The 19,217-nt window shown below is 39.8% G+C and overlaps 1 protein-coding gene across 1 annotated transcript; it reads right to left on the bottom strand.

The window, feature by feature from the left end:
* Positions 1 to 2,801: 2,801 nt before the first annotated feature.
* On the bottom strand, positions 2,802 to 14,844 carry LOC141974454 (zinc finger and BTB domain-containing protein 8A-like). Its single transcript, XM_074934186.1, has 5 exons — positions 14,737 to 14,844; positions 13,668 to 13,715; positions 10,111 to 11,083; positions 5,483 to 5,643; positions 2,802 to 3,919 (listed from the first exon to the last, which is right to left on the bottom strand). Exons 3-5 carry the CDS (start codon positions 11,054 to 11,056, stop codon positions 3,590 to 3,592), a joined length of 1,437 nt encoding a protein of 478 aa, XP_074790287.1. The 5' UTR covers positions 11,057 to 11,083; positions 13,668 to 13,715; positions 14,737 to 14,844; the 3' UTR covers positions 2,802 to 3,589.
* Between the last annotated feature and the right edge of the window lie 4,373 nt (positions 14,845 to 19,217).

Raw genomic sequence — 19,217 nt, 5'->3', positions numbered from 1 at the left:
CCAAGAAAACATGCATCCGATGAAGTGAGCTGTAGCTCACGAAAGCTTATGCTCAAATAAATTGGTTAGTCTCTAAGGTGCCACAAGTACTCCTTTTCTTTTTGCAAATACAGACTAACACGGCTGCTACTCTGAAACCTGTCAAGAAAACAGTGGTACTGGAAGCTTTAACAGAACTACTGTTCTCCACAACGTCAGTTTCCTGGTTCTGTAGTGTGCCATCATAAATATTTGTATAATATAAATGAAGGAATACCAGATTAAATTAGGCTTGAATAAAGACTGGGAGTGGATGGGTCATTATACAAAGTAAAACTATTTCCCCATGTTTATTTTTCCCCCCTACTGTTCCTCACACGTTCTTGTCAACTGCTGGAAATGGCCCACCTTGATTATCACTACAAAAAGTTTTTTTTTCTCTCCTGCTGGTAATAGCACTCTCGTTATAGTGTGTATGGTAACACCCATTGTTTCATGTTCTCTGTGTACATAAAATCGTCCTACTGTATTTTCCACTGCATGCATCCGATGCAGTGGGCTGTAGCCCACAAAAGCTTATGCTCAAATAAATTGGTTAGTCTCTAAGGTGCCACAAGTACTCCTGTTCTTTTTGCAGATACAGACTAACACGGCTGCTACTCTGAAATCTGTATCCTGCAAGTTGTTCTGTGCATGTAGACCCCTTCCACTCATCAGGAGCCTCCTGATGTTTGTGGGGCTTTGTGCAGGCCTAGAGCAGTTTGCAGGATTGGGGCTTTGGACCATAAGTCTCAACTATACTTGCAACAAAAGAACCATTGTATTATGCAGCAGAAACTAAGTAATGTCATAGAACAGGAAGAATAAGCTCTCTCTTTCCACAAAAACTGGGGCACCTTGTGATAGTGTTTAAAGGTTACTCAACATGTTAAAGGTAGTGTAATACTTGAGAATCTTTCATTCCTATCCATTCAAAATTTTAAACCGTTTTTATATGTGTCCTCAGATTTTTGTAGCATGTGAGTTCATTTTTCTACAGTTTAATTTAGTCTGTAAATTTAGGTAAGCAGTACTCATCTTTCTAAATGATATCTTGATATTTTTTAAGAACATACGAACAGCCATACTGGGACAGGCCAATGGTTCACCTAGCCCAGTATCCTGTCTTCCACCAGTGGCCAATGCCAAGTGCTTCAGAGGGAACGAACAGAACAGGTAATCATCAAGTGATCCATCCTCTGTCACCCATTACCAGCATCTGGCTAGCAGAGGCTAGGGACACTTCAGAGCATGGTTTTGCATCCCTGCCCATCCTGGCTAATAGCCATTGGTGGACCTAACCTCCATGAACTTACCTAGTTCTTTTTTAAAACTATGCTAAAAATCATCATCATGTAGGGAAAACCTCCCTCTGAAACCAATTGTTTGTACACTCAATACTTTTCTATATTAGGTTTAATCTAGGTTGGAAATTAACAGCTGAATTTTCAAAGCCCTAGTGCTTGGGCCCAGATCTGGAAAGATGCTGAACACCCAGAATTCACATCAACGTCAATGGAGTTGGGGGCTCATCACTTATCAGGAACTGAACAGGGTGCATCTAAACCAGTAGATAAGCACATAGATATCTACATGTTGTTTTGGTTAAAATTTTCAAGAGTCACATTGTGTCTAACTGTTCTGAACATCCAATCACATAGTTGTGCACAGATAGCAAGGGTTGTGGGGATGAGGAACTACTGCTTGTGTGCCTGACTGGAATATTCAGGAAGATTTTTGGGAATACTTTTGCTTTCTGGGCGCAAGGTTCCATTCTCCTTAAAGCATGACTACTTTTTCCATGGCACTAATCTGTCAGACAGGACCCTGGTGATCAATCCACACTTTCACTCAACATTACAGAATAGATGTTAGCATCTGTACCCTTTGAATGCAGAGTCCCAGGGATTGTAGATTAAGACAACTTTCCTAGAGCTCTTATTTCAGTAAACCTGCTAAGGGTTTCAGTAAACCTGCTAGGAATAGCCCACATTCTGAACTGTTGGGCTTCTTGCAGACAGGGAGATTTTTGTTCTTGCTTTGTACATAAATTTTCTGCAAAGGAGACCACATAGGTATTAGTTTGTATAGTTGTTTTATTTAGTGCTAGGTCTCATATTTCTCAGATTTTGAGTTAGTGTTTCAGGCTAAGAAAGTTTCTCCTGGAGTTGGAAGCCAGAGAGGATTGATTGGTAGGAAGAGCTCTGCTGGGGGTGGAACTCCTTGCAACAATATGAGGAGTAGTAGCTCAGAGGCCAGACAGATAGTCTTATCTTGTAAACTAGCTCTAGAAAAAGGAGATTAAAATCTCCTTCTCTTCAGTTAGCTGCTAATATAAAAAATTTATTTGAGCGAGCTGTAGCTCACGAAAGCTTATGCTCAAATAAATTGGTTAGTCTCTAAGGTGCCACAAGTACTCCTTTTCTTTTTGCGAATACAGACTAACACGGCTGTTACTCTGAAACCTGTCAATATAAAAAATATTAGCATACATTTTACAAGTTGTGTCTTTCTTGGTTTCACTTAGGTATCATAAAAGTAGAATTAACACCAGAAAAAGTTAAAAGAGCTCTGCCTTATGTAAAGTATATTTGTCCTGAAAATCCAAGAACTCAAATACGGTATATTTTTTCTTTAAATTTTATGTAATATTTGTTAAATAAAAGTTCTGCAGCTAATATACAAACACAAATTGCTGTAATAAGGAAGACTAGCATAAACTCATTTATTTGAAAGATAAATTTGATGAATGAGTTGTAACAGATTTTTTCAAAATAAGAAAATAAAAGTACCATATGCTTATACTGAGATTCTTTCAAAATACAAAACATAAGAAAAGTTTAATGGATCCCTTGGCTACAGAGCAGTTTGAGTGACACAATTCCCTTGATCACTCTAGTTACAGTGTGTATGGTAACACCCATTGTTTTATGTTCTCTATGTATATAAATCTCCCCACTGTATTTTCCACTGAATGCATCCGATGAAGTGAGCTGAAGCTCACGAAAGCTTATGCTCAAATAAATTTGTGAGTAAGGTGCCACAAGTACTCCTTTTCTTTTTGAGAATACAGACTAACACGGCTGCTACTCTGAAACCTCTAATTCCCTTCCTGCTTCACAGTGGCAGAGTATTTTAATTCTCATTCTATTTTGCTGGATGAAAAATGCATCCAATGAAAAAATATGAACAAGAGTAACTACACTTAGAACTTGTGCAAAAATGATTGCTTTTTAAATGGTGTAATGTTTCTTAAAGAGAGAGCAAGTATTGGTGAGAATTTAATCTTTTTTTCCTTCATTTAAAAGTCTTTAAGGAATATTTTAATAAAAAAGTTATTCATGCCTCTAGTAGTTCAAAGGTGAATTGTTCATTATTCTGTCTTGGAATTCTTTCCAATGTCACAGATCTTGGTGTTCTGAAGAATACAAAGCATGCAAATAAGATCGTATCACAGTCATAATGACAGAACTTTGCTTGTTAACCAGAGTCTGGGGATATGGGGATTCCTGGACAAGACACAAAAAATTAATGTAATGGTGAGATTTACTAATTCTCAATTAATTCACAACTAACTAATATTTGGCTTTACTTCCTTTTTCTCAGTCTCATCTTCACTATCATCAACTTCCTGGATGATTAAGCCAACAGAGTCCTCCTCCACAACTTCCTTAGTTCTGTGTTCTTCACCAAAGTGCCACCTAGAATCCTTGTCCTCTTCTGGTGAAAACCCAAGTGATTGTTCAGCCTCCAAGTCAATAGGAATGCTTTCTATGCCAGCTTCAACCAGACATTCATTACACAGTCTGTAGCGCCTTGTTCCTTCTTGCACCACTTGCCCTGTCATGTCAGTCACGTGGCGCTTACACTTTCTGCATATTGGCTTACAAGCCTGATGAATCTGAAAATTAAAATTTATAAAAAATATTATCCAATAGCAGCACAAAAATACAAGTTATTTTTCAGATTTTATATCTTAAATTTAACAATTCTGTGATGTAATAGAACCAGTTTCCTTTCATAAGTAGAGACAAACTACATTATGTACTTTAATAAATATGTTACATATTCAGGGAAGAATCTTTGAGAAGAATATCAATTGCACAGTATAATGAGTACTGTATTCACATCTAAGTTGAGAAAGATATCTGCTGAACGTTCTAAATAGGATGTAGAGCTTCTGAAAAAATGCTGGATTGTCAGCACTATTGATATAAGCCCTCTATTAATCCAAAAACAGGAGTGGCACAAATTTCCCAGCACTACTCATCTTGCCAATAGCTTGGTCTACACTAGGTGAATTAGGGCTCATAATTAGAGTCCTGCGTGGATACAAATTTATCCTTCCATGGATATAAATTTGTATCCGCAACAGGCTCTACTTATAATTCGCCACTGGTGAGTTACACCAGTTGTAGCAACAACAGAAGCTATGGTGTAGAAGCGGGGTTAGGCAGATAGGAATTTCTATTGCTACGTCATCTAACTCTTCTGTAAGGTTAGACAATCCAGTAATAAAAGCTTTTGAGTCTGGCCTGGAAAGACTATCTCTGAGACTGAAAAAGTAATTCAGTTTCCACACTTACTAAGTCCTCAGTCTCTATGCTGGGACTTCCAGCAAGATTTTCAATTAGTACAAATGTTGGTTTTGATTTTTTTGAACAGTACTGAGAAAATCAGTTAATTTCATCATAGATCACCACACAGCTTTGGAATGGTATGTCTCTTGGTCACTATCAAAGTGAGATAGATGTAAACTAGTGTTGTAGAGATGAAAGGCTGTTACTAGAACCACATGATTCGGGTGGAAGAGAATGCAAAAATTACTGGAAAGAGATGGGAGCTAGTCAACAACATTCAGTGCTTTTTTTCCTCTATGAAAACTAGGAATTAAATCTTGTTTTGGTTGGTAGTCTCATCATAATCCCTATTAAAAAAATAAAATGTCCACTTCACAAACAACTTCACAGTTGTGAATAATTAGTGATCTTTCTTCAAAAGAGACAGAGAACTGTGATAACAGGATTTTGACACTGAGGTGTTTTGTCAGAATGATGCAGAGAAGCTTAAAAAGAGTTTGCCCACAAACGGGGTCATTTCAGGGACATAACATTTTGCAAGAGGGAGAAAAGATAAACATTGGGAAACCTTTTAAAATACCAGACTGGAACAGGAAAACATTCTATCATTTAATTTGAGCATTAGTTATTCAATATATTCTTTTTCAGTATTTGAATAACATACAATAATTGACCATGGTATTCTGAAGACACAAGCACCATGCTCATCTTAATAATCAGAGTTCTTCAAATCCAAGCAATAATCACAACACAATAGTTTATTTAGAAATGTTTAGAAGCAAATAGTCTAAAGTTCACCCTATTGATTATTTACAGAAGTGACTGGCAGGTTTATGCTACAAACATTTTTTAAAAATCTCTTATATGTTAAAAAATATACATACTGTTCGAAAATGGCTACGCAGATGCTCTAGCCTGGTGAATCTTTTCCCACATGCCTCACATGGATAGGGTCGCTCCCCTGTATGACAACGAAGGTGGCGCTTTAGGTCTGCTTTCCGCTTCACCATATGGGTACAAAATGGGCACTTGAACCTCACATCATCTGTTACAAAACAGTCCTGTTAATTTCTAAAAGTTTCATGCTCTTTTTAGTAGTGGGAGAAAAGCAATAACTAAAGTTCCAAACCCAAATGAAGTGTATCAGACTTACCACATTTATCAGATTTTTCTGATGTATAAATGATATTTTGATTATGAACAGCAGGAGGAAAACAACTTTTTTTTTAAAACTGAAATAATTGCAGATCTTTCCAATCAACACTGAATTTCTAACATAATTACCCACAGCATGAAAGAATCACAGCCTTACTTGCATACCTTTAGATAATATATTTTATAAAAACCCTCACTAACTAGTCACATACCAATCTGGGATATTTTCCCACCATGTTTTACTAGCATATTTGTACACAGAAAGTCTTTTTTCTAGACAGCCTTACTCTCCTGCTGTATTGTGTACAGTAGTGTTGACACAATCCAAGGTTTCTGACATTGGATTTTGTTACTATAGAAGCAATTGTCATATCATGAACACTAGATAGTGACAACAGTAAATGAATCAAGCAAACAGAATAAAATAGATAAAAAATAGCTTCTGTTCACACAGAAAAGTCTTGGAGATTGTAAGTGATAGAAAAAGAAATCCAGTAAGATGATGACAGTTTTTGTCTTCTCTGAAATACTTAAATCATGAAACTCTGTCTCTCAATCCTCAGTATAAGACTTCCCTGCTGCCATCCATCCCTTAATTCACCTCAAGATGTACCTAATGGCAACCTTCTGTAGCCAAATGTAGCATCATGGTGGGCCACTAAGGACAAGCTTCACCAGAACATTTGTTGCAGGGCTTCAGTCCCTTTGACAGTATGGAGACATGCGACTAGGAGGACAGCAAGGCCTTTTGACAGAAGAGTCTGAAAGAGATCTGAATGGGGGATCAGGGAGTTTCTTCACTGGCAGACTGGAAGAGGAATGGCTATTAAGCCTCCACTGCTAAGGGACTGGGGAGAGAGCCTGAGTGGGGCAGAGACTACTTAGAAATATTGTGGAACCCCGCAGCCAAGAAAGACTGAAATAACTTTTCATAGATCCTGGCAGAAAGGCTGTTGAGAACCTGGTTAAAATGGAATAACTACTCACAGACCTCAGTGGGAGGGCTGTAGAAGTCAGAGGATGAGGTATGGATAGGAAAGACTTTCCAGTGCAAATACTGGAATTCAACTGGTATATTAATAAACCAGACCACAGAAGGGAGATTTTGTTTTGAAATTCTATTTGCGTGGTTATCCCAGAGGCACAGAAGAGAGGAAACTTAGGCACTGCCATGCATCTGATGCAGGTCTGACTAAGATGACCCTGTAACACTAACTAAGGCAGAAGGAATTTTCTGGAGTCAGACACTACTGTATCAATCATGAGGGTAACCCCGAGGCTGAACATGCTGCTTCTGCAATGCTGCCAGTCCCTACCAGCTCAAGGAGATGAAGTGACAAATCTTGCTTTAGTAGTCTGTATACCAAAGAAGGATGAGAATAAATGAACAGGAAAGGACTATTATTATCCTTTTGATTTTTTTAAAAGAACTGTGGACTGTTCATGGAAAACTTTGAAAAATGTACTTACCTTCCTGCTAGCAGGTGAGACAGAGAAGGAACTGGTCAATTCCTGTCCTATTTGAGAAGTTCTGTACAGCTTGTTCTCTGTCTTACCAGATGAGTAATTCAAACTACCGCATTGCCAGGCATATTCAATAACACATATATTTCCCTTTTTTTTTTTTTTTTTGTGGGCAACAGTGAAATGGCTGCTAACTTTGCATTACAAAAAAACATAAACCCATTTTATTCTGCCGCCAAGTTAGTTTTAGTTTTGTACCACTTTCCTGAGTTTGCCCATCAAATCAGAGACAGTTTGCTAGTGTCATTCTCTCTGGAGCTCTGTCTACTGTGAAAGTTCAGTATACCACACAGATGCACAAATTGCATTATTGAGGAAGTGTGGCATGACATTGTCACCCTTATTTCTCTGCTGCTGCTGGCAGTGGCACTGCTTTCAGAGCTGGGCAACAGCTTGCCACCCTTACTTCTGCGCTGCCGCTGGCAGCAGTGTTGATTTCGGAGCTGGGTGCCCCACCAGCAGCTCCTGCTCTCTGGCCACCCAGCTCTGAAGGCAGAGCAACTTCTCATGCCCCTCCAGAATACATTCCTTGTCCCCCCGCACCCCCAGGGGGGCACGCCCTGCAGTTTGAAAACTTTGGATTTAGAATATATCAGTCATAAGAACAGCCTGATGCATATTTGCAACAGAAGAGTATGACTGAACCCTTTCTCACTGCAAAGGGTTTGGTCAATTTCTAGGAGGCAGTGTCTAGCAAAAGAGGTCACATACACAGGGGAATGAAGTGCCAAAGAAGACGTCGAGATCTTATTAAATATAGTGTTTTTTAAATTTTGGAAGTATATAGAAGGTCTACCTGGAGTTGTATGTCCACACCCTTAATTTCTTATCAAAGGAAAATTCAAGCTACATAATAGGAAAAAATCCTGAAAATATATAAAGACAAAGGAATGACTTATGCAAGGAGTCATCAAGACATCATTATATATAATCTTTTCAAATGTATTAATTACCTGACAAATGAACTCTTTATAAGTTGGGCATAGGTTGTTGCAACTCCACGGTACTCCCTTTTTGAAAGCAGCAAAAGCTATAAAAACCTAGGACTTGACAAGTTTTAGCACCTGAAAGTTAGATATGGTATTACAAACTCTAACCAAAGGTACAGTAGTTTGATCTCCTTATTAAGACTGCCTTTCCTGTAATGATGTGCTCAGTTAGTTGTAGAATAGAACTTTATGCCTTTAAAGTAGCAACTCCAACCTATACAGGTTCTTATATCGCACACATCACTGTGGTGTATGTGCCTTCTGGTAGCGCATTAAGTGATGTGATTAGCATCTATCATGTATGGTTCTTTCATTCTCCCTTTCTCTCCCTAAAGGGAAATTTGTGTGGATTTGTGGAAAAAAATATATAGTATACTTTATAATTTAAAAAAATTGATTACATTTATTTTTATTATTGAACCCAAAGTCAGTGAAGTGCACCAATCATCCACTGAGATATGACAATGTAGATTGGAGGATCAGTCCACCCTTAATTGCTAAAACTGGATGATTTGTCAAAAACAATTATTAATTTTTCCTCAAATTCAAACAATTAGCAGGAAATCTTGTCTAATTAAGAAGTCAAAAAGAGCCTATAAAACTCTAAACAGTAAAGAATCACAACAGGGTTTTGCACTATCTGGTACAGTTGTTTTCTGCTTGTAAGGGTCATATAACAACATATTTGTACATGCATTGATAACAATTGAAAGGTGCGTTTTCCCCATGGCAACTATACATTTGCAGAATCCTGTTAAGAAATTAAGGTCAACAACATGAAATATTCTTTCCTGAAGGAGTGCTATGTATTTTTTCAGCTATCTTTACAGCATACCTGAGAGAACCTACAAGTTTGAAGACTCTCTTTAAACTAATTAGTGGCCAGTTTACATTCTGCTCTAGTCAAAGACACATATCAGCTACATTTAACACAATGCCCTCTTTCACTCATTGTTATCAACTAGATGTTTAGTCTTCTGATAGGATCATCTTTCTGTTAGAGGCTGTTCCATGTAGTAGTCCATCAATTTACAACTCCTCCTGTAGACGCTGGTATTAGCACTCAGTGGCATTGGAACAATTTTAGTAATAGGTGTGCTGAAAGCCATTGAACAAAATTGTAAACCCTATATATGTCTGAAACCACTTCAAGCGATGAGGGTGCTACTGCACCCCCAGCACCCCTAGTTCCAGCACCCCATTAGCACTGCTAACTAATCATGGCATTCAGTATTGGTAAAGGTCTGTTGCATCTGTCCTTAGAAGTAACAAATGCAGGACAATTGTTATTAAAATAATCCTTTCTATAGGGAACTTATTTTTAAAGTTTTCAGTGAGGCAACAGCACTTCATTAAAAGGGAATCCAAGATAGAAAGTTAATAATGTCTTTCTAGAATGAGAAACTGACTGGCCGCTGCTACTGTAAGAATTATCACATGATGATTCATAGCAATTTTTAAAATGAACCTGACACAATTTATAAATTAATATGGACAAATAAATAAAAATCTGTTCATAGCAACAATATAAAAGGCAACTTTAGTTATTTTATTGGGAGCCTCATTTATCAGGATTTCAAAGCCATTACAATGATTTATCAATATGGGAATGTCTGAATGATTTGCAATCTGAAAATATAACCATGGAGTTACTATCGGGCATTAGTTAAAAAGGTGATTCCAGATTTCACTGTAGTGCATAACTGTAACTAATTTTTCAGTTTCTAGAGCTGATCATTTTTATTGACTTAAATGTTCAATCAATTTCTGGACCAAAAATTCAGCAGAAAAAAACATATAAGAACCCCTAATAGTGAAGGAATAAATGTTTAGTTCACTCTTACCTTCAATCCAACTCCCCATAACACCTAAAATTGTGGGCATACTTGCATACAGCTCATCTGCTTTTGATGATTTAGACTTGTTGGCTGATCTAGATGATTCATACTCCTGCTGGGTCTCTAGCAAGCTCCTTGGCAACACCTCTGACCCCAGACCATGTTGATACCCAGCATTGGCAAAGTCAACTTCTGTATCAAGCTGAGTTTGCTCTTCAGATTGAGAAATGTGGTTAGTAGGATCTGAAGCTCTATCTCCAAGTTTCCTTGATTTACCAGGGGGGACATCAGTGGACTGTGGCAATCCAAGCTGCCTCATACGTTTTTTTATGGAATGCCGTCTTTGAGTCTGTTTGGTCAAGTGAGATTGTTGGGTGTTCCTTTGTGAAGCGGAGTAGTAGGTGCAATTACTCCAGGAATTTCCACCCACCATAGATACCCCTACGTCAGAGTCCATTTGAGAATGTGGGGGACTGCTTTCTACTCTCCATTCTGTGCTATATAAGCATGGACTCTCAGTTCCATTACTGTTCAGATCTTTTTCTGAAAGACTGAAGTAGCGATCCTTCTCCTTCTCACTGATGTCCAGTGAAGATTTAATGAAAGTCTTACAAACACTAATGATATCTGTCATCTGTAGGTAGCTGGCAGCTGACATTACCTCAATCACATTTTGACCAGTAAGAGATAACTTGCCTGAATACACAAAGTCCAGAATGACCATAAAAGTATCAGGGGAGAACATATGAAAGGTAGCAGTTGTTGGCTGACTCATGTCTTTTGAGCTTTGGGAAAGGAGCATTTTGAAATAACCACTACTGGCAAACAGCACATTTCGATGTGCTTTGAAGACCTTCCCCTCAACCAGGATACTGCAGTCACAGAATAAGTCCTGCCTGCGCTGCTCATTCAGTTGCTGTAGGAGGCGAGATGGATGAGAAGAAATATCCATTCCAGAGAAGGGCAAACAAGAACTACTCTAAAAAAAATTGAAAATTATATTTATAAAATGTGCAACGTGAAAGAAGTAATCTGATTGGCAGAGCAAAGATTTTACCTCTGTGGGTATTCCAGTAGCCATTCCACCTCACGATGTGATCTTGACAGATTTCACAAACTAAGCAGGATTGGGTTTTGTTAGTATTTGGTTAAGACACTGGGGAAAATCCAGGTACTGCCACAAGTGATGTTGTCATTTCAGTAAGTGGTAATCTTTTTTCAAAACCAATAATGAAACAATGAACTAGCATGATGCTATGGGACTCTCTGTGGAAGGTGTTGCCTTTCAGAGGAGAACCTGACCATTTGTGATCACTAATATTCCTTTTTTTGTAGGAGTTAAATGGTCCTAGCCTGTAGAGTCATGTCACATTCCCACTGGGATATTTACATTCCGCCTTCCTAAAGTCACCCTCCATTTTCAGTGGATAATTTTATTGCTCAATTCCTATTCTAAATTGTCATGCATTATTGATGTGTTTTGTAAAAAGCTGCTGTGTAACACTTACCAGTGGGTTAAGTTATTCCTGAATATATAAATTGGAAAGGTCTTATCGATTCCTGTGGGATGAATGGCGCTACACAAATGTAACTTTTAATACACAAATAGTAATTTCTCAACGTTGTTGCCTAAGAAGTGACCAAAAAAAATCTAGTTGAGTAATGTTTTTTAGAAGTGTCCAAAGTGAAGAGTCTTTTATAAAGAGTGGGTGGTGCTGGAACATAAAACTGTCAGCATTTAGCCACTGAAATAACACTGTTATTTTGAAATAGAATATTTTAAAAGCACTATCCCATTTTTGGTATTCTAATATCAATTTATATTAAAAGAAAATATAAGCAGCAGTCTACTATGTCCTTACCACCAGAATTTTCTCTCCACTACCCAGTCCCTCAAGAGCTCATGTCAGAGCTACCTTCTTTGGCAAAAAGGGCTGAATATAGGACTGGCTTTAGTATCTTTCAACGTTGCTCCTTACTCAGTTACACAAAGATCACTGCAGAGCAATGAAAGGTGCTCTCTCACCAGGAGCTGGCAAATTCTGCAGTCCTACCAGTTCATAAAGCAAAATATAGGTGCTGTAAATCCAACACATGTATTAAATGGCCAACTACAGGATTACTCTGATTGCCCCCACACCAATATTTTTAGTGAACAGATATGAAATTATCCCTTAAAAATACAAAAGCCAGAAGAGACCCTATGATGGAATAGTACAGTTTGGGGGTACTATATATATCTGTAGGTTCCGCAGCATGAAGGGAATAAAATTTGAATGACTGGAAGTTTCATGAAGTAGTGTTTGAAAAAAATCTAGAATTTATTGCTCTTAAAAATAGAGTGAAATTCAACAGCAGTGTATGAATGACAGTCATCACAAACTATCATCAAAACTAAGTGATACAAGACAGACTATGAACATGATCTTCACAGTTCAGAAATGTATTTTGAATATCACAATGCATGTTCAGAAGACATCAATGATCAGGAAATTAAATCAGTATGCCAGATTACTGTTTTAATGTACATGCACTATCTTGTATGCTGCAAGAATCTTCATCTCCTATTTCCTCCCCCCCCCCACCTCCCACTGGATAAAGTAGTGTGCTCTCCACATCTCTGACAGAGTCTAAATGGTCCTTTTTCTTTCCACAGTGCCGTTCTCTACTAATCCAGAGAGTCAGACCAGAAAAGATTAATCTGCATCTCCAGCATGGCAGTACAGAGAACTGGGATGATCATCTAGTGAGTGACTAGACTATATAGTACTATATATTATATGGGATGCTGGTGATGTGAATGGTTCTTCTTCAGCACCTACAGGCGTTCTCCTGACTACTGTACTCTTCTCTCAATGAGGCATGCAAAAGAGAAAGTATAGATTTTTTACTTCCATGTAACTGTATTAAACGGAAGCTAGGTGAAGAATACTCTCCATAACATTTCTATTTTAAATCTAAAGAGACATAAAAAGCAGATATTCATGGTTAAAGTTTAAAATAATTTTATTTTTGAACAATCATATTAAATCAAAAAAAATATTTTATTCTTACTATTATATAGAAGTGAACACAAACAAAAAAGAAAACCAATAAGAATATCTGGAAGACTTAAGAACCTAAGGTGACAATGATTTTTAATCAAGTCACAAAAGGAAAATAAGCAACCCCCTACTCACCCCCACACAACAGGAAGATGAACTACTGTTACAGCAGAATGAATATCAATGCATGGCAGGTGCAACATGGATTCCTTACGTGAAGATGGAGAAACATAATGCTACCTTTTGCTAAACATGTGTGGTGATGTTCACTGGTGGCTGGAAACAGAAATCTTTGGCAACAAAATGATGAGGTCTTTGTCCTGAAGTGGATATAATACTGCACTGATGATGCTATAACCTCTTTATCCTTAGGCTACTGCTTGAACTAAAACCTTGGATTTGTCCAGATGTCAGTACTATTTGTATCAGACGCCTTAAAAACGAATTTCAAATCAGAAGAGGCTAGATGGCATGCTTTATTGTGCCTGGAAAGCACCTTTCAAAGTCTGAAACACATACCTGCTATTACTGACTTTTTAAAAATCCCATTTCAGCCTTCTTGCCTTTCTATGTAAGAAATGAACAATACATTTATTAGAGAGAAGCTAGATGTATTACATTTACATATGAGCAAAGAATACATTCCTGAGCAGACTCGAGTAGCTTGCTAGCAATTTTTCATGATATACAAGTACAGCAGAATAAGCCAGAATCATCCGTAAGCCGATATTGAAGGGCTGTGGCGCTATCAGACTGACTAGCGTCCAGGTGCTCTCTTCCCGCTCCCTCGACCGCACGTGTAAGACCCCGATGAGGTGCGGCGGGGGGAGAGTTCTGTCTTTCCCCCATCACAGGGAAGCGGGGTGAGAGAAGGAGGGGAGGGGATGGGATGGAGACGCCTTCTGCATGGACACGCTGAGGAACCAGTAGCGCTGCAACGCACCGTCCCTCTCTCCGCAAACACAGTCCCTCCTCTGCCCGCCTCCTCTTGACCGCGGGGCGCAGCGCGGCACAAGGAGGCGGCCGCACAAACTCCCAATGGGCCCCCGAGCCCCCCGCCCCACGGCGCCGGGGACGGACCCCGGCTCTCACCCGCACGCCCAGGCGGAACGGGCTGCTCCGCCATCGGGCACGAGGGTAGCACGAGGGACGCCCGACGGCGCTAGACTCGCCCGCCCGGCGAGGCCGGCACCGTGGGACTTCGGAGCCCGCGGGCCGCGATCCGGGCAGGCGCTGCCGCCAACCTGGCCGAGCGGACCGAGCGTCCGTGCCCGAGGGGCGCTCGGGGGAGCCTGAGCGGCGGCTCGGGACGGGGCTGCCCCGCCCCCGGCCGCTCCAAGCCCCGCGGCCAGCCCGGGACCTGCCGCCCCTGCCCGGTCTCCGTCCCGCTGCGCAGCCGCCGAGCTCCCGCCAGCCCCTCGGCTGCCCTTCCCGGCCCCTCACGGCGGCGCCCGGGCTACAAATGGCGCCCGCCTCGCTCTCCCTGCGAGCGCGGCTCGGCTGCGGGGAGCGCCCGCCTCGGGTCCGCCGAGCCCGCCGCTGCCGGGCCGGGGCCATGGCAGCCCCCGGCTGCGCCGCCGCCACTTACCGGCTGGGTTCCGCGGGCGGCAGCCGCCGAGCCGGGGAGAGCAGGAGGCGCGATCCCCGAACCCGCGGGCCGGGCTCTGTGTGGCTTCAGTGCAAGTGGCGGGTCCCGCCGCCCCAAACCCTGGAAGCCCGAGCGCGAGGGAAACAAAAGGTACTTGCTGACGTGGGCGTTGGACAGAGACGCCCGAGGGCTGGGGACACAATTAAAGGGGCAACGCTCCGCTCGCAGCAGGCACAAGCCCGGCCGCTTCCTGGCAGCGTGGGCTGCATTTTCCTCCTCTCCCACCCGCAGTCCCACATGCTCCCCAGGAGGGAACATGATGCCTAAGGGCCATTTTACACCGCCCCATGCCCGATTTCTGCGCCTTCCCCCGGCAGGGTAGGAGCGTCTAGAGTGCCCATCATGGTACACTCTGACACAGGGGAAGGGGCTGTTTGGTTTTGCATTTTCCCCTTCCAGGTGCCCAGAAGAGAGAGACTGTCCCGTGACAGTGAAGTGTTTCCTTTTCAACAGGCAATCCACGGGAGCGTTTTAGGACACCAGCGAAAGGCTCCTTTGCTGGATGTGAAGCGGGAGGGTCCCTTCAACTTTCAAATTGAAATGACATCTCTTGTTCACAGTTGTAGAGACTGGATAGCTCTTCCCCCCCCCCACCCACTATAGACTCTCCCTGCATGGCCTAAGATTGCAGAGTGGGAGACAAGTCAACTTGTCAATTCATTTTCTTTTAAGCTATTTATTAGAATGCTTGGGATACAGATTGTCACTGTTTCACTTTCCTTGAAATGGGAATTGCAAATAATTATATGGATAGAAATGTTTATCGTTTCACTGTGTCTTCCATTATAATTCCCGCTGAAATGTTATACCCCTCAAGAAAAGCACTGTGACAAATTACAGCACTGATTCAGAAAATCCCATAGGGCCACCAGCAAACCATCTACTTAAATCATACACCTAACATATCTATGGGAAAAGGAACAATCATACTCTGTTCTCATTGTTAGCATAATATTTATTTAATTTTTGTTTTGTTCTTTAGCTATAAAAGAACTGGACTACATACAACAATATAAACATATATAGTACATATACAATTTAACATACAATAAAGACATTCAGTAATGCACCACTGTAGAAAAAAAGTTACAAAAAGCACTTAAAGATTTGTTCCCCATCCCTTAACAAGGGTAAATTGCTGCTGTGGTGGTGGTCTACATAAATTCTTAACTTTGGTTTCATTTATTTTTTACTCATCCACCTTGACACACACAAAAGTCTCAGATACGCTTGGAAACCTGGCAGGCAATGACAAAATGTCATAGCCACTTTCCTATTAGCAACTCATGGAAAATGTCCAGTTATAAATCTCCAAAGTTCTGCCTGTCTAGCATTGCTTCATCTATTGCACACTGAATTTTCTAGATAGTGTGCTGGTATCTTTAGTCAGACACTGAAAAGACCCTAGCTTTAGATAGAACTATTGTCCCTCAGTGCTTATGGAACCAGGAGATAAGATGTCAGTTCTCCCACTTCCAAGATAAAAGGTTGCCTTAGTGTTTTTTTTTGTTTTTTAATTTCACACCTTATTTGCTTTACATGGTGAAACAGAACTTTTTAAAACAAGAGTCATATTTCTCCTGTATTCTTAATTTAACAGTTAATTCAAGAGAAAACAGAATTTAAACAGTGAAAAATATACCAAGAATCAGACTTACAGAGAAAGTGGAGATAACTGAAGAATTTCAGGCACAAAGCAGATTCAGAATATAAACAAAATATTTTCTTTATAGCAATTAATACTATAGTAAGGTTTACTTCTGGTTAAACCAGTTGATCAATTTAAAGATGATGCATTACCCAGTAACCTGCAGAAAATGTTTGCAGCTATATTGGGCTTGGAAAGTGGAAAAGGTACAAAACACCCTTTACTGGGTCAAAAAGTAATTTACAGTATAGGATGCAATGGACAGACCTCTGCCCGAGTATTTTGACCCACCGAGGCTCTCATGTTCACCCAGAGGAATTTACAGGATTGGCACTTGAGTCAGAAGCTTTCAGGTCAAAAAAGTACCAATGTCAGGCTAAAAAGCTGAATTAAAAATTATTTCTTGATTTAGTGAACATTCTAGGTTTTGGTTTAATATCTGCTGATAAGACCTTCTGAGCTCCAAAAGCTAGGGTATTCTAAATATGTTGATCCACTAGATGTCACATTATCCACTTTACCCAGCAATAAACATTTAAAAACATCTTAGCTATTCTAAGGCAAACTTTCTAAAGTTTGCATGTGAACAATACGTAGTGTGTTTTAGGTTTTTTTGTGGTTTTTCATTCCCTACCACCCCATTAGCTATTTGTGCTCAAACAAGAAAGTTGATCTGAGTATCAGTGACAGTCAATTACACCAAAATTAAGTTTTAGTGTTCACATGATAAACTTCTGTTTTCAGAGGTATTGAATAACTAAAAGTTCAATGCATACTCAGTCTCACCATTCAAGAGCTTGGAGAACTTTTCAATCTGATTTGGACCCTAATCCTTACATGCATGCTTAGCTTTATGCATGTTACTAGTCTCAGTCAATAGAGCCACACGTGCATAAAGTTAAACATGTGTGTCAGTCTTTACAGGATCTGAGTCTTAGCAGTTAAGTTACAAGCATGAAAAAAGTATGGTTTCATGTACTTTGATGGTTTTCTTGTAAGTCAAAAAAAATTCTGCATCATGTTTTGCAGATCCTTAGTTTAAGATGTGGAATACTGCCTCTGGGTATTTTGGGATGAATGTTTAAGTGGCAACGTACTGTATTTGTTGTTTTTATTCTGTTCCTGTGCATACACCATCTTAAAACAAAAATTTAAGAAGAAACAAAGTGTTACAGTCATTGTCAAGAGCCCGTGGTTTTAAAGAGAGTGTTCGAGTTGACCCTGGCAGCAGAGAACACAGTAACTATGGCCCTGACCTTATAACAAGATCCATTTAGGCAGGCTTGTATGCCTGCATGGAGCCATTGGCAGGATTGGAACTATATTTCTCTACTTACCTACATTCATTCAAGAACAAGTTAAATCTTAGGCTCCAATACATGTTTTTAAACACCTCCATCTATTTAGAGTCTGCAACAGTCCAAAAACTGATTGAAACGGACAAAAATTGACTCAGTGAACTGATTATGGCATATTATGTTAACAGTACTTTACACTTTCTAGTAAGGCTTTAAGATAAAAAATAAACAATACATACATTTAAGTTTATAATGTACATCAAAGAAAAGAGGGACACCCGATTTAAATTTTGCTCCAAATTTTAGTTTGCAAAGAAACTTTTACAGTATGACCAACAAATGTTTTCTCACATTAAGAATTCCAATGATAAAATTTAGTTTTAAACGTTTGAACAATGTTCATGGACGATTGAGGTGCTAAAGGAGCACTCAGAGAAAATAAAGTCATTGTGGAGAAACTAAATGAATTCTTTGCATTAGTCTTCACTGCAGAGGATGTGAGGGAATTTCCCACACCTCAGCCATTCTTTTTAGGTGACAAATTTGAGGAACTGTCCCAGATTGAGGTGTCATTAGAAGAGGTTTTGGAACAAATTTATAAATTAAACAGTAATAAGTCACCACGACCAGATGGTATTCACCCAAGAGTTCTGAAGGAACTCAAATATGAAATTGCAGAACTACTACCTGTGGTATGTAACCTATCATTTAAATCAGCTTCTGTACCAGATGATTGGAGGATAGCGAATGTGACACCAATTTAAAAAAATACTCCAGTGGCTATCCCGGCAATTACAGGATGGTAAACTTAACTTCAGTACCAGGCAAATAGGTTGAAACTATAGTAAACAGAATTATCAGACACATAGATGAACACAATTTGTTGGGGGAAGAGTCAACGTGGCTTTTGTAAAGGGAAATTATGTCTCACCAATCTATTAGAATGTGGACAAGGGTGAACCAGTGGATACAGTGTAGTTAGATTTTCAGAAAGCCTTTGACAAGGTCCCTCACCAAAGGCTCTTGAGCAAAGTAAGGAGTCATGGGATAAGAGGGAAGGCTCTCTCATCGATTAGTAATGGTTAAAAGACAGGAAACAAAGTGTAGGAATAAATGGCCAGTTTTCAGAATGGAGAGAGGTAAATAGTGGTGTCCCCCAGGGATCTGTACTGGGACCAGTGCTGTTCAACATATTCATAAATGATTTGGAAAAAGGGTAAACTGAGGTGGCAAAATTTGCAGACAATATAAAATTACTCACGACAGTTAAGTCTAAAGCAGACTGCAAAGTATTACAAAGGAACCTCACAAAACTGGGTGATGGGGCAGCAAAATGTCAGATGAAATTCAATGTTGATAAATGCAAAATAATGCACATTGGAAAACATAATCCCAAATATACATATAAAATGAGGGGTCTAAATTAGCTGTTACCACTCAAAAAAATCTTGGAGTCATTGTGGATAGTTCCCTGA

Source organism: Natator depressus, chromosome 19 (genome assembly GCF_965152275.1).
Source record: "Natator depressus isolate rNatDep1 chromosome 19, rNatDep2.hap1, whole genome shotgun sequence".
Classification (NCBI taxonomy): Eukaryota; Metazoa; Chordata; order Testudines; family Cheloniidae; genus Natator; species Natator depressus.
This window is presented reverse-complemented; position numbering and strand designations above follow the sequence as displayed.

Bases quoted from the DNA above. Each gene is read 5' to 3' on its own strand.
- LOC141974454 (XM_074934186.1), bottom strand. From the start codon at position 11,056: ATGGATATTTCTTCTCATCCATCTCGCCTCCTACAGCAACTGAATGAG. The intron at 5,644-10,110 runs GTAAGAGTGAAC...GTTTTGTAACAG, and splicing joins TATGGGGAGTTGGATTGAAG to ATGATGTGAGGTTCAAGTGC. The intron at 3,920-5,482 runs GTATGTATATTT...TTTAATTTTCAG, and splicing joins TGCGTAGCCATTTTCGAACA to ATTCATCAGGCTTGTAAGCC.